General features: G+C 39.2%; 1 protein-coding gene across 1 annotated transcript; it reads right to left on the bottom strand.

Annotated features, from left to right (window-relative positions):
• Positions 1-177: 177 nt before the first annotated feature.
• Positions 178-15,732, bottom strand: mbtps1 (membrane-bound transcription factor peptidase, site 1). Its single transcript, XM_057348543.1, has 23 exons — positions 15,568-15,732; positions 13,652-14,137; positions 10,632-10,889; positions 6,515-6,733; positions 6,294-6,404; positions 6,091-6,200; positions 5,883-5,999; positions 5,729-5,796; positions 5,551-5,653; positions 4,431-4,582; positions 3,935-4,096; positions 3,519-3,663; positions 3,250-3,438; positions 2,976-3,148; positions 2,739-2,854; positions 2,449-2,605; positions 2,197-2,321; positions 1,895-1,972; positions 1,652-1,792; positions 1,432-1,563; positions 1,228-1,354; positions 973-1,103; positions 178-891 (listed from the first exon to the last, which is right to left on the bottom strand). The coding sequence occupies exons 2-23, from the start codon at positions 13,872-13,874 to the stop codon at positions 686-688; spliced, it is 3,243 nt and encodes a 1,080-aa protein (XP_057204526.1). The 5' UTR covers positions 13,875-14,137; positions 15,568-15,732; the 3' UTR covers positions 178-685.
• Positions 15,733-16,234: the final 502 nt, after the last annotated feature.

Below are 16,234 nucleotides of genomic sequence, written 5' to 3'. Positions count from 1 at the left end.
CATTTATCTAATGCAAACAAAGGACAAACAGGTTCATCCATCATTGACATCAGCAAAAAACAACAAGTCTATAGTCATAAATACCTGACAGTTTAGCTGAATCATCCTTTAGAGAAACCAGATGCTAATTGTTCTTGCCTATTCTTTGTAGCCCTTATCTTAAGACTTTCAGATCCATTACAAAGACAGAGACAAGGTTTCTGGTTTATATCAGATGGGATATATTTTAAACATTGATTCTCCGCACCAACAACATTGAAATCCTGCTGGCTATTTACAAAGATGTAAGCACACACCCATTTTATAAAAACACATTTTGACAAAATACAAAAACAAGGACATGGAAATTCAGTGTGTTTGAATAGGAAACTGAATGGCTGGTGTCTGTTGTCCATTTTTGACATACAAAACAAGGGTCAATACTCAATTAATTGTCAATAAATTAAAAAACAAAACATTCCTCCATTTGGTCGCTGAATTGAAAGGCATTTGTGGAACAAAGATTGGAAAGGGAACACTGATGTCCAGGCGAGGCTCTTATCTGGGCGCAGATGGCAGGTTCATCATAAGAACATGAAACCTTTCAGAGTTCAATCTCATCACCACAAGCCCACAGCAACACACGCACACTTCAGGGAAGACTGTTCCCTGTTTGTCCAGATGTGGCATGTTCTTGTGTGGCCATTCAAACTGTGGGGTTTCGGCTGGGGGTTTGTTGTGACTGTTGTTGAAGGTAAAGTGGCCGTTTCACTCTGGGTTTCCTGCGCTTGGGTTTGTTCTTGGCCTTGGTCAACTGCACCACGAAGAAGGAAAGCACGACCATGGCACCAAGAAATGCAAACACTGGGATGGTCTGGCCTACTTCTTGATTATAGCGGCCCGGCATTATTCCTGAAAAAAAAAGATGGATTACAGCAACGCATTTTCTTTTAAGATTTCTATGTTTATTTTCTGATCAAGTTTTTTCCTCACCTCCTGGGATGTCCCATGCTCCACTTTCCCCAGGAGACAAGGGTCGAACCTGAGGCCGATATGGCCTCACATTAGGCAAAACCACCTTGTCCAGGTCCACTGACAGGAGCTTCTGGTGCTTCCACAGATTGCTAAAAATGGAAAAGAACAAACTTACTGTGAAATGTCTTTATTAAAAAAGGAAATCCATTAATAAGATGCATCTCTATTCACTCTGCAGTAGTTGAGAATGGCTCCGTTCTCAACTGTACTGACCTGGGAGCAGTTTCATTAAGTGGTTGGGGTTTAGCCCAAGACAGATGAGGGCATGCAGGCAGTGGACGTGGCTTAGGGTCACCCAGATGAGCCTCCAGCACTTTGGAGTAACGGTAGAGGTGATTACCTAATAGAATTAAAGAGAAAAAGATTAGCCCTCATATATATCCGGTGTGTAAAGACAAAAAAAATACTGGAACATACCTTCCAATCTTTGTGGTAATGGTCTGTCTGCGCCTGTAGGGGGCACCATTCTGTTTTTAGAGTGGATGAGGCTGGGTGCAGTCATGCTATAAGAGGTGTATTGCAGCAGAGCATCCAGAAGCCAAAAACAGTCTAAACAAAGAATTACATGACATGGTTATGTGTCAAAATTGTTTTAAAGTACATCTCTCCACACTAATACACTGAACATACACATTACCTTTCTGTCTGTGACTGTCGTCAATGCAGTTGGAGTCTCCGTAGAGTACTATGCGTCCTCCCCCTTCAATGGGTGTTTGGTACAGTCCAAGCACAGGCACATTGTCCACCACTGCAGTCTCTTGTTTCAAGACCTCCAGTCCTAGAAATTTGAGGATGTCAGATAACAATAACAAGAGGATGAAGAAACAGGGAGCGCTTTTAGTCAGTCTCCATGGCTACAGCAGTGAAGTGAGGTGTGTACCTTGATCCTTTAAGGTCTGACCAATAACAATCCCATCTTCTGGAAAACGAGCGATGCTGCACCCAGAGGCATAATACACTACAAAACAAATTATACATATGATTTAGACACATTTTTTAAATATATAGAGACAGTAGTGTACTAAATAAATGTAAAAACAAAAAGAAAAATGATTTTTGATTCAAAACAGATGTCTTCATTTAATATCTTTATTAATTGTCAATAATTTAAGAGGAAGAACATGTGTTTGTGCAAAGTGTACTAATGCAAGTAGCAAAACAAAGACATAGAAATCATCTTACTGTCATGATCAGCCATTGTAAAGTCTCCCTCATATAGGCCATCACTAAAGGCCATACCCCACAAAGAGATCAGGTCATTCAATGCTGGCACATTAGCGCCCCCTGTGTCCGGCATCCACCATTGCCTGCAAAAACAAAGGACATCTCAAAATTTACCATCATTTGATTGAAGAAATTGTGTAAAACCTAGTTGTACATTTAGTCCATTTGGAATATCATTTGAGAGACAAGTGATGATGTAGTACTTAGTACCTGGTGTTCTCATCATAAAACTTGACTTTTCTCATGACTGATGTATTGTACCAGTCACTAAAGATGATGAGAGACAGCCCATTTTCTATGTCTCTTCTCAACTTGGTGATCTCCTCTGGGAAATATTCTTCCTCACTGTCCACCATCAGTAAGGTCCCTAAACACACACACACACACACACACAGGCATTACTTTAAGCAGGTCTATAAGTCTCATTCTATCACAAGACAAGAAGAATCGTGAAAACCATTCATCCTTTACTATAAGGGGTTTCTTGGATTAACACTTACCATACTGACTGGCATCAAAGCATGTGATTGGTGCACCCAAGACCTCAATAAAATAGCCCATGCTCCGAAGGTGCTGGTACATGTCTCTGAAGTTGGTATGAATATGATCACCATTCCTTTAAAAAACGAGAGACAGAAAATAATCTACAGCATTTTTACAGGAAACAAATTGATATTGGAGGTGTAAAAAATGGCATCCTCCATTCTCTATAATGTAAATTTGCAATTTTAACTCACCAGTCAAGAGGATCGTTCTTCATGCGCAGGTTGTCTCTGGGAAAGTAACCAGGCGGGTAGCGAAGGTTATGGTACTGATCCCACAGGATCCTTTTACTGCGTGGGGGAGTGGGGACAATCTTTACCTTCACTGGTAGCTTCACCGTGGATATCATCTCACCACCTATTGCTGACTGCACACAGAAAACACAGACCACAGTTGCTTACAATCTGCACAATCTACCCTTTAGACCTCAAAACATAATCTTACAGTCACGGTCATTCTGTAACTCACATCATTCTCTGCTGGCGATGCCACCGTGACCATGACATGACCCTGAGCGATGCCTTCCCATGATGCAGCTTTCTTGGCCACAGATATTGAGACAGCCAGGTATCCAGCCCAGGGCCAGAGCACTGGTGAGTAAGATACTGCAACGTCTACATAATCCCCATTCTGAGGAATGTACGGCTGCCAGATGGGCTGTGTTAAAAAAATAAGACATCTTATTGGAAAATTAATCATCATTAGTTTGATGATTCATATTTGTATTTTTTACCTACCTTGTCCACAATCCTTCCGGTCACGCCCATACCATTAAGAATGGTCACGTTGACAATAGTTGGCATGCCGCCATAGTAAATAGGCTGAGAACAGTAGGGCCACATGTACGGGCACTCGGTCAGATCTATGTAGCTAGGACTCAAGCTGAAGAATCAAAAATTCATTGGATGACATTGACCTCACTGAACTGTCTTAAATGTATTCCACAATCGGGCAGAATATGGGTGTGTCAGAGGCTACATTTTAATTAACCATGATAAGCATACATGAATAAAGAAGCATGAATTGAGAATCCAAGCTACGTGAGCAGAATGCTAGTTAATGAATAGGGTGAACGGTATCAGTACAATGCAATGTAAGTCGCTTTGGATAAAAGTGTCTGCCAAATGCATAAATGTAAATGTATGAGAAATACCTGGCTTGTGGCTTGTAGCTGTTAAGGATCTGGTAGGCTCTGAGCAGATCGAGTTTGCCATGGCCTTGCTCAAACATGTTGACACCCGGCAGCCTGCGAGCTGACGCGATCAGAGCTTGCTTCATGCTGGCTGGGTTTATCAACTCTCTGTTCAATACAGTGCTATAAGACATTTAAACAGAGTTTCTATAAAAACAAGCGATATGGAGATCATCTTGTATGACTCAGGAGAATACTATTTATATGCTGCAAACATGAGTCAGAGGCCATGAATACAAAAAGATGGATAGAGTCAAGAACTATAGATGACTAATGAAAATGAGAGCAATGTTGTTTTATCATGCCGATCAACAAACACAATCTTCACAAAGAAAAGGACACAAATCCCTACTACATTTGCAAAATAAACACCTTTGTTCTCCACACCAGTCGCTAGCAAGTCTGTAAACATCAAATGCAAAGCATTCTGGTCATTTGCTTTTACTCTTACGCTCACCTAGCAAGCAGTGTGACAGCTCCAGCCACCACAGGTGATGCAACACTGGTGCCCGAGAGAGAACGACAGCCTTCCTTCAACCCTGAGCCGCGTACACCCGAGCCATAAGTCACGATGTCAGGCTTCACCCTGCCATAGCCACCCGGCAGTTCCTGATCAACAGATAGCACACATGAGTCAAAACAATGATGAAACCCAGTCAAGACGAGAGACTGAAACTGTAATGAGTGTGAAAGTGTGCAGTGTATGTAACAGTCAAAATTCTACAATCCTCCGCAGCTTGCTAACATTGTATTAATATGTAAACCACCCATAATACTTTAGCATGAATGATTTTGAAAATGTCATTATGATAAAACAACATACGCATTACAATTGTGGCACAATCTGTTTTGCATATTAATAAAGCAAAATTATGTAGCGTTTACCTATGTATTTCTCTTCGTTCAATATTTATTCGATTGCTTGTAATTTGTTTCCGTTTATTATTGACTGATCAGCAATTTACCTAGTCAAACAATTATTTTGTTTCTCAATTAATATGTTATTTATTTAACATTTTCTATGCTACCAAAATTACTATCAAGACCCTAGTAATTGCAATTGCTATTGACTAATGTAACTTTAGGACAACCCTATATATTGCTGCTGTCCTTCTGAAACCTTGTATCTCCATATTTTGTGATTTTCATTTTTTGTTAATTAAATTAAATTAATCATTATTATTAGTCACCCTTTATGTTTGTCACTGGGTTTTGAAAATATCAAACCAATAAAAAGTATTAAAGAGTGTTTGTCACACAGTATTTAATCATTTAAAAAGTACAGCGTTTTCCCCATTCCCTGAAAAACAGTGAATTTGGAAATCCAAGGTTTTGAGAGGACAGTGATGCTATTATACATTTACAAAGCCTTAAAATCTATGAACTTCTTCAAGGGTTCAATAAAGAACTGTAACGGAGCCCTTTGAAGTGTTCAGAACTCTTTAATCTATTCGCTGAGAAGTCCATGAAAGCTCCAACTTTCTGTTTGGAGATAGACGTCTGCCTTTTTATGTCAATTCAATATGTGCATGTAATGACAAGCCTCATGGCAGCTGCACGAAAATATGTAAACACACCCATGTAGTCATGCCACGAGATGAGAACCTGGCAATGTTGTCCTCAAAATCAATCCCTCCCACACCAATAACATCCATCTGATCCGCTGGATTGTTCAGGGTCCTGGAAGACACAAATAAATCAATCAATCCTGTTGGTCAAATGTAATTGAACTTGACCTTGGACTGATACACTTACCCGTACAATGGACCATCATTGCCAATAGCAGACACCATAATCACCTTGTTGGCCGTGAGCTCCCAAACCTTGTTGAACACAGACGGGAGAGTTGAGCAGTGAGAATTAACCGCACTTCCCCCCCAGATTTCATTTGTTTTATTTCTGTCTATACCTTATCTACAAACGGATGGTCCATGAAGTCTGGTCCCCCTATACTGAGGTTTAAGACATCTATCTTTTTCAGGATGGCATAGTTGAAGGCATCTAAGAACCAGGAAGTGTAGGATACCTAAAAGAATACAGCTAATCAGATGTGTTCAAGGCATGCTCCATAGCTAATCTTATTAAAGTATACTAGAACTGAACTGTTTGTGCGATACCTGGTTATTGGTAAAAACCCTGAAGATATGTAGCTCAGAATCAGGAGCAAAGCCCTGGCATTCTCTCATGCTGGCAATAACCCCAGCCACAAAGGTACCGTGACCCAACCCTGCAGAAGGAAAGACAAAGATAAAATAAAATAAAAAAGGTTTGGTCTGAGTTGATTTAGTCAACTTCTCATAGAGCTCAACACACGCCCTACCATCATCCAGTGTTTTCTCATTGGTCCAGTTGGTTCTTTCCTTAACATTCTTAAAGTGAGGGTGCTTCTCACTCAGCCCAGTGTCAAATACAGCTACCTTCACTCCAGAGCCTGTACAGGATCACACAGACAATACAATACAATACATATTTCTCAAATCCTTATCTTCTAAATGATTAAAAGTCATGTAAATACACACACACACACACACAAATACGCACCAGTGTGTCCCATCTGCCAGAGCACGTCTGCCTGCAGTATCTGGGCGACGTGTCTGGGGATGGCCCGTAGAAGACGCCGACTGGAGTGTCTGCCTGTGGCATGCCAGAAACCAGAGCTCAGAGACAGACTGGTCCTTCTAAGCGGCCTTGATGATTGCCATGACTGCCACTTCTGAACCCAGCGCGTGTCATTGCATTGGGATCCTCCATCAGCGCCCGCTGAAACAGAGGCAGAAAGAAATGAGAGCAATATTAAAGCACATGGTCCATTTTAGACAGAGACATACCGTGGTGCACATCCTGATCCCATAACCCAAAACTGTTTCTTTAAAACAAATACTTCAAACCTCTAAAAATACTCTAAAAATGTGCACAACACACCATTAGCATTTTAATTCCCCCCTTGAATAATTGTGAGTTGGAGAAGAAACAACAAGGGCTGTCACGATTATGAAATAATCGTCTCATCGCGATTGTTTGACCTCATCACGATGGTTTCAGATCATCGCAATTATTGCACATCTCTATAGAAGACACTAGGTGGAGCTGTAGTGCATCTGCATATTTTATTGTATATATTGTAACTAAAACATGGTAATACTTGTAAAATGTACCACCACAACACAATCACTTTAAAAAAAACTAAAGCATATACCATAAAAATAACCTGCAGTACAATTTAATATTATTTCAGTGTGAAAACCAGTTTACCAAAATCTCATTAACATAGAAGTAAACTTTTATTGTAGTCTTGCAAGTGAGAAAAAAACAGACTAGAAGCTTTTCTATGACTGATAGCATTTTAATGGTGGCTTCAATTCACTCCTGATCAATTTACTTAAGGTTTAGGCTTTTACCTGTCAATAATACAACCGCCAAATACTTGTAAATTAAGTATGACCCAATTTTTTCCTATGTATTTCCAAGAAAAAGAAACAGTCTTTATATTCAGAAAAATATGGTCGTTTCAAAGCTGAATAAAAAATGTATGAGAATTAAAAGTCAAAGCAATTAATCGTCATAATCGCAATGATTTATTAGACAATTAATCGTCAGCCAAGTTTCCTAATCGTGACAGCCCTAGAAACAACACCTTACAAGCCTTTATGGAAAGCTTCACATTGATGTAGATGAGAGAAGGTAAAGACTGAAAAAGCTCTAAAATAGTGCAGACGAAGCACTTGGCAGGGAAACGTAGGTGTGAAAGTGTGGCTGAATTACCGGAGCTAACCACTTCGACCAACTTCGACATGTCAGGCATCCTCTTGGGCTGATTACTGCTTAATTCCCCCTCGAGCCAGACAGACAGACCAGACTACAGCACATGCTGCAATTATATTACATTACATTTTAATCTCTGGCTCACGCTCTTGTACAGCTGACCCTGACATCATTTACATGATAATTAGTTGCATATTATATACCCTTTAAATCATGACCGTCCTTAAAGGCACTATGGCTTCTGTAAGAGGAACAAATACATTCTTAGCTGCTATTAGTTGGGTCTCTTTGTCTCAGATATGGCCTAAAATGACTGAGGAAAAGTGTGTTGGCATGCAGACTGGAGAAGGAAAAGACTGATAGCATTTACACTGAAGGAATAGTAGACCAAAATATGAAAATTCGCTCATACATCTGGGATTATGTGAGTAAATTATGAGGCAAACAAATACAATTTACAAAAAATGTCATGTTAGCAACAAAAAGCACACACATTCATCCTTAAAGCAATCCAAATTACATAGTAGTAGGAAAATTGCTTTGTAAATTCTGTTTTTCTGTTCAACACAAAAGACATTTTGAAGAATGTAGGAAAGCAAACAGTTCTGGGGCACTTTTGCCTACCATTGTAATTTTCCATACTATGGTAGTCAATGGTGGCCAAGAATTGTTTTGGTTAAAAGCATTCTTCCAAATATCTTTCTCCGTGTTTATCAGGAAAAAAAACATTGAGCAACTTATTTTGGGGTGAACTGTCCCTGCATTTAAAGGTGCCATTCTTTGGCTGTTTTCAAAGCTTTGATTATGTTTTTGGGGTGTTTAACAATGGAAGTTCATGTTTCTAGTTTCAAAAAACGCTTTATATTTCACATATTTCAAGTCTATTGTTAACTATTGTTGTGCTGTCCCTCTTCTCACAAAACAATTGGATTTTTTCTGGTTTCTATAAAGTCCCTCCCTCCGAAACACTCTGATTGGTAAAGCTGACCCAGTCTGTCGTGATTGGTTCCACGCTTAAAGCATGTGTCTGAAGATGTCCCATCCATACCATATCAGCGAGCTTCCGCTTCTCAGGCTGTTGTGATTGGTCGGTGCCCCTCTCAGTGCACGTGTATTCATAAACTTTGGCTTTTATCAATAAACAGTAACAATGGCGTCAACTTCACTTCATCAGTTAAAAATATGCGTTTTTCCTACTATGGCGAGGGAAATGACACCGGACCGATTGGCGCCAGACCGGTTATATTAATTAACACTAATACCAGAATTATATTGGATCTAAATTGGATAATAAAACAAGCAGACTGACTAGGAGACATTTGCAAGCAGGACTTCAGAGGACATTTCATAGAAGTGTTTTAGAGGTATGCGCACACACACACACAATATCAGTGTATTACACAGAACAGCCTTCACAGCCGATGTTAAAGTCATGGAAGCTGTTACTTGACCGTTGGTGATGAAAGTGAAAGTAGTTTAGCGCGTAGCTCAGTCAAATGTTTACAATCTCTGATAACCAAACACTACTCCCCAGCGGCTCTTCCTCTTCTCTAAGGAAGGTCTCGACCCCCTTTTTTGGCATATTCCTTTGGGCGGAGGTTTTTCAAAAACTCGGAATAGTGACATCATGTACCCGAGAAGTAAAGGGCTGTAGTCCGATTGCAGCCGTTCTCTGTAGTCCTTGAAAAGCAAATTCTGTTAAAGACAATATCTCGCTTGGCATTGAACTTTGAGCTTTATCATTTTGCAGATATTGTTTATGCTCTAACAGCAACATTACACACTAACTAAAGGTTGAAAATTGGCATCACGGGGAACGACACCTTTAAGCACTACGTTAGATCAGTATGTGTGCTCCCTGGGAGTCAAAGCATCTTTTGTGCTTAATGTTATAAAGATAAAAACCATTGGTTGTTCCTAAAGGAAGCATTTCACAGGAGCACTGGGGCTTGTGTAAAGGGATTCTGGTAAAGGAAGGTGTTAACAGAGGAAATGGTTGTTAATATACCGGATTTGAGCTAGTAAACAGTAATCACTCTCCTGGAGTTCTACACACTGACAGTGAATTTGCATGGTGGAGAGACTTCTTTTTTAGTCTAGCAGTGGGGAACTCACTGAGCAAAGACACAGCAATCGTTCACCTAAAGCTCTTCTGAGAGCCATTTCCTCCACCCCATGCAGTATATAAACACTACCAATTCAATTCACCCCCTACTGCTGCCGCCTTCCCCGCAGTCACCCAAAAGAGCCAAATTTATTACCAGACATTTCAACTCGCACAACAGCTGCCTGTAACCAGTGCACAACACCGTAGGGTTCAAGTGTGACCTCAGAATTTATGAATACACACTCCACAGCACACACAAAATGTACACTACTTGCTGAGAAGTTGATAAACCAGAGCTACTCTTTATATCGATTTGATGAAATATCTATTTGCACTTCACCGCATTTTTCTAATCTCAAAATCATTACACGCTTGGGAAGGCTTACTTAAAATCAAAGCAATCCATACGCGTTGGTGTCACAAAGAAATACAAAACAGAGAGCACACAGAGAAATATGTTTCTTTTGGCAGATCAAGAAGACTGTGCACTGGGTATGAAGTTATGTAAGCAACGTTTTGTTAACTTTTATAGGAAGGGTGACAATTATTGATTGTACTTATTTATTAAGGACAAAAAAGTTTATTAAAATGTTTTTTTTTATTTGTGGTAACCTATTAATAAAAGCAATAATCCATTCAAGGATGTGGATGCAAGCATCCTCTGGCAATGACTATACTTGCAATATAACATGAACTCTCTTATTGCTTGAGTTTAATATAGTATAATACTGGAGTTCAGTGGTGCCCATGTGCTAAATGTGAGTGCTTTGAGGAAACATAACGACTTACAGTCAACCAGTTTGAGGCTGCGAAGAACCATGCGCTGAGGCGTCACTCTCTTAATGTAAGGGTGATCCTGCAGGGTGAGCAGGCTGCTGCGGGCATCCTGCCGTATCTCCACCACCTCAAAGTCGCTGGGGTAATCGCTGGCGGGATTGTCGCGCTGCACGATGCGCCAGTTCACCGCATCCACATCTCGCAGGGCGCTGCTGATGAAATGCTTTCGAGCCTTGGCTGTGAAGTAACCGTTAAATGCAACGATGTATTCTAGAGGAGAGATGAAAACAAGAAAACCTATGAGATAATTGATCATTCAGTTCATAAGTCTCACAAGATAAATACAAGTGCATGCATTCATGAATGCTCGCAACGTCTACAAAGTTAGGCAAACAGTAGGCGTTAAAATGAAAGAAGGAAACCCTCTTCAGAAACAAGGAGTCAACTCATCATTCAAACGGCTTAATCTTGAGTCAACAACTGCACATTATAATAGAAAATACAGGTTGTGAATACAACAGGGTGGGTGTAGAGGAGGAACACCCAACATCCTGCTTGAGTTTATGAGATTTATTAAAGCATATTTTTGAGTGCAGCAATTTCATTTGTTATTTAGCAGACACTAACTTAATGGGGAATAATAGCAACATGGAAAAGTTGTGTGACGCCATCATTCTCGACATAACATGAATAAAACAGCGGATTAGTAAAGTCACATGAAGTTAGAACTATATGAGAATGAATACAAAAATATCACAAGCAAACCAATTCAATTAATTTCTAATAGTAGAAACCACTACTACAAAGAGGTTTTAACAATCCCACAATTTATAGCTATGATTAAAAGAAGCAGAAATCGCTTAAATGTTAGAAGATGGCACAAAGGGCGCATTTATAGATCAGTAATCAGGCCACTATAAATATTGTCTTATGTTCAGGTCTTGTATGCCCACACACACACATATACCACACCCAGTGCAGTGAAATGTGGGCCTTCACTGGACCGAGATGAAGTCTAAGGAACGCATTGCCCACACCCTGGGCCAGTTGCCAATGAATTCAATACCCGCCCGCCCGCGCACGCGCACACGCACACCAGAGGGCATGGATCTAGCCAATGAATGGGTAGCCTGCTGACAAGAGTTGCAGTACAGTGGAGTACATTACACTAGAACACAGAGACAGACTGTTTGACCTGAAGCTCTCAAGTTTTGTCCTGCCCTAAATTACAGGGCATGAGTAACAGCTGCTTTAAACCCACATTAAACTCCATAAACGTTCTGCTTTCTGTGCAATAAACTGTCATTGTCAACACTCGTAACTAAATTACAGCACTAAATCATGCACTAAAATATATAAACATGCATGGTATATGAGCCACGAAAATTCGGCATTCTCCTAGTTCCAAACCAAGAGCTTCTGTTTTCAAACAAATCAAAATACTACTGTTGTTGTTGGAGCACAAGCTTACTGAAACTATTAAAACTTTTCTGTGAATTGAAATCCAATAAAATTGGCCTACATGAAAATCCTAAACAAAAAGAAAATTACAAACGTTGTCTCTATTTCTCTATGCTATAAACTAAAACGTTTAAGTTGAGTCACTGAAATTATCAACAAAAAATATTATATATTTATACCACGGGGCTGTTGAATGCTTCAATCTGATTGGCTGACAAACGTTCTATGGGTATGCATTAACTTTCGGTAAATGCACACCTATGAAGGTGTTCCAGGTCTGCTGACCGCATTACAGTTCCATATCACTTCGCCAAGTTTAACTTAAATGTAGCCTACTATGTCCACCAGTGAATACGTATCTAACAACAGACAAAGTGACAGTCAAATTCCATTGTCTGAGAAGAAATAACTATTAATATTTATGATGCATGAACATTTGAACAACAATGGCGAGAGCACTGTACAGGACTGTTCAGACGAAAAACTAAAGCATATATCAAAGGTAACAGCAAACTACATGACACAATCAGCGGGTTAAAGATAAAACACGAAGCACAAAAATAACAAAAACAACATCTTAAATTCGTCTGTGGAATGGGTAAATGGGACTTAAAACACACAGCAGGAAGCTTGCTATGCCACTGCGAGAACCGCAGCTGGCGCAGAAACCTCCGTGTCACTTTTTTCTCTTAATACTTTTCTTATACGACAGGGGTGTTAAATACGACGAAAACAAATCAAATATAGATACTTGTCTTTTCACTCTCAGTGAAGCAAACGCGTGTGCATGTGCACTGTCTGTCTTCCTCTCGCTCTCGGAAAACTGCATATGCAGACTCAAGCAACGCCTTCAGATGAGATGCGTAAGAAATTAGTCCTACCAGCAAGTGCATTCCGGGACAAATACCATACAAATGTCTTGAGATAAAACATCGTAACAACGTCTTGTGGTGTTGTGACCGTGGTATAAGCGGAATAATTGACTCCGGTCCGTTCAATTATCGAAAGTTAATCCACACCCGAGGTGTAATGGCCACTCCGCATTATCACCTCGGGTGTGCATTAACTTTCGAAAATTGAATGGCCCGTCGTCAATTATTCCTTACATATCAAACAAATTATACAATTATAAAAACACATAACAAAATGTCTTTCTTTCTGATTCTTAAAATTTGTTTCAATAAAATTTTAATTTTGAGATGGACCGATTTTAAATATCTCCACCGATAATAATTATTCAGAGTTATGTCTGCCGATGCAGATTCGGAAGATTAAATTAATATTTCTTAACTTTCCTAATGTTATTAATTCATATAATGACTACTAATGTTGAACATCAAACATCTGATGTTTCTTAATATTTTCTATTTACAGAGCACAAATTCATTGTATTTTCAATTCTAAAATAATTTCCAGTGCTGTTACACTATAAATATCAAAACTGGAACGGCTATTAAATTGAAGATTTTAAACAATTTAAGAAACTGTTGTATAAACGCATTATTAAAAAAAATCACTACAACTACCTACACATATCATGATAAACAACAAAAACGAATGACATCACTTACCATGCTTGACCACTTTGGTAGAAAAGTCCAGTTTTAAAGTGAACTGTGAACAGTTTGGGCTCAAGAGTGCATCAGCATCCAGGGATGGAGGAAAGGGAGTGGAAAAAGGTCCATTCTTTTCCTCTGTGCCCACCAGAGAAAACTGACCAACTAACATGGCCCAAAGCAAGCACAACCCCGGGATCATGACCCCTGGGATCTGTTTCTGTTTATTACTCATCATGTTTTCTTAAAGGAGTTTTGCAGTTTTAAAAAAGCGTATGTCCAAAACATAGATAGCCTGAATAAACCATGGCTTGAGTTCATTTCTTTCGGCGTTTTCTCTCCATTGTGTGTTTGTGTTCCAGTGGAGGTGATCAGTGTAGCAGCCTGAAGAGAAAGAGAAGGGCCATCTTCACTTGAGAGAAAAACAAACTACAGAAGGTCAGGAGGGGTATTCATCTGGTGATGGGCTTTTTCACAATGGCTACGATGTTTCTCCTCTTCCTGCAGACAGACATGACACAAAACAATAGTTTGGGAAACATGAATAACAAAAGGTTGCATTTTCAATTCAACAATTTACACCAATGGTTATGCATGCATTATATCACTTAACTTAGGTGGCTTATAATGGTTCTATCAGACAAAACCCCAAAGCTGGCATACAAGAAGTTGGTTAAAGGTTAATAAATAAACCATCAAAGTAAAAACATTCTTCTGACTTAACTAGACCAGCCATATGATGATTTTAAAATGTTTTAGAGTGACACTTGCAATCTGCCACAAAGGCCTAGGATACTGAATATCAGGGCTGTTTTTTTCTGGAAAATACAGTCCCCCACCCACAGATCCAGAGACTTTATTTTCCTAACTCCAGGCTGTGAACTCATGTAGGACAAGAGGTGGGTTTACCTCAAACAGCCTTGCACTGTTATGTAATTTAGCCTACATCACACCCTGGAGCAGAAGTTAAGCTTCTAATATGCAAACCACATGGTTCCTAAATCAGACCGACCCAGCAAATTACAGATGCATAAAAAATGAGCAAAAAGAAAACAAATATGAATGAAATGATCTAATTAATCACTTCTCAAAGAAAATCTCAATTAAAAGGCTGAGATTTATAAAGCATATAGTAACTTACTGTAACAACAATTATTACAGATATGTTTTGTCCCAAATCAGAAGTGCTTTATTTTTTGATTATCTTTTAATTGTCTATTAGTTTAAGCATTGGTGGCTGTACTTTGTTTTATCTGGACTAGTTTTTAGGGTAAGCTGTGTCTGTCAAAACTAGAATGTTGCTGAGAATACTAATAATTTGCCAAAAGCAAGTATTTCAGTAAATGCGTATTTTATTAACGAAAAGAGAGAGACTGTATGAAAAAACATCTTAAACCGTACATTTAACTAAACTCAAGTAACGTACAACCATATGAGTGTGACTGACAACCTAAAAACAAAGTAAGTTAACTAACGTTACATCTTGAACAAAGATTTGATTGACACATGCAGTGTAGTGAACTGAATGGATGCAGCTTATAGATACAGCTACATTACTCGTACTAAAAGTAAAGCATAAACAGAATGAGTACTTGGATGAAATTAAATGATATTGGCCTAGCAATAATACTTTGCCCGATTGGATACGATAAAACACTCCAGTTTTGACAAAACACAGCTGACAAGCTAGCTAATGGGAACATCGCTAGCAGTTTTTGCTACATATAATCACAACATGACTTTTGCGCAGCGTTAAGCACTCTTCTGTGCTTGTTGGTCACACTCTTCTGGAACTGACATAGCTTCAACTGTAATGTTTTGTCTCTAAAATGGACAAACATGTGGCCTCGCTGCAATCCTGCTACACGCTAACAGCTAGCATAGCATAAGAGTCCTTACACACTCAATACCACCACATAATAAATACTTACTCTCTGCGGGATTAAACACGACGATGGACGAAACGGTTAACTGCTCGCTAGAACCGTTCTTGGCCTCAATACTTATCGCAACTGTACAATATAATATTCTTTCATCCTTATGGCGTAAGACACGCACTCTTTTAACTCATTTGCTTCAAGACTGTAACCTGAGAAACTGCCACTGGTATTAAACAAAACAAATAGTAGCCTATCCGCGATCATCGCGTCACGACTCCAGCAGGGTGGATGGCCGTTCCGCCAATAGACTACGTTTGAAGCTGAACGCTTGTTCGTGATTGGTTATTATGATAGCTAGACACAATAAATTGATTACACGAGTAATGTCAGAAACGAGGTACCGTGGTTTTGCATTAAAACCATTCCGGACCATAAAAATGTTTCTGCGCACGACTCCATGTTTTATCAAAGTTTTATGTTTTTTTTTCACTTTGTTTGTCAGACATGACATAAAAAAGGAATTTGATTATCTATTACCTTTACAAGTTTACATACTTGACCGCAACAATACACAGCAGCTTCAGTCAAAAATACTCAGATACAAAAATACTCATTTGCTCAAGTATTACACTCTTATTTTTCCCTTATTACTTTACTCTTTTTAAGTTGTATACTAATTCAAGCATTTCAGCTATAACTTAAAATTGTTGATTTGTGT

Source organism: Triplophysa rosa, linkage group LG12 (assembly GCF_024868665.1).
Source record: "Triplophysa rosa linkage group LG12, Trosa_1v2, whole genome shotgun sequence".
In the NCBI taxonomy this organism is placed as follows: domain Eukaryota; kingdom Metazoa; phylum Chordata; class Actinopteri; order Cypriniformes; family Nemacheilidae; genus Triplophysa; species Triplophysa rosa.
Note: the sequence above shows the minus strand (reverse complement) of the source record. Positions and strands in the feature narration are given on the sequence as shown.

What these genes read in the sequence shown, in the direction of transcription:
- mbtps1 (XM_057348543.1), bottom strand. Translation starts at nt 13,874, where the DNA reads ATGATGAGTAATAAACAGAAACAGATCCCAGGGGTCATGATCCCGGGG. An exon ending in TACCAAAGTGGTCAAGCATG is followed by an intron (nt 10,890 to 13,651) that starts GTAAGTGATGTC and finishes TCTCTCCTCTAG; the next exon opens with AATACATCGTTGCATTTAAC. An exon ending in CTTTGATGCCAGTCAGTATG is followed by an intron (nt 2,606 to 2,738) that starts GTAAGTGTTAAT and finishes GTGTGTGTTTAG; the next exon opens with GGACCTTACTGATGGTGGAC.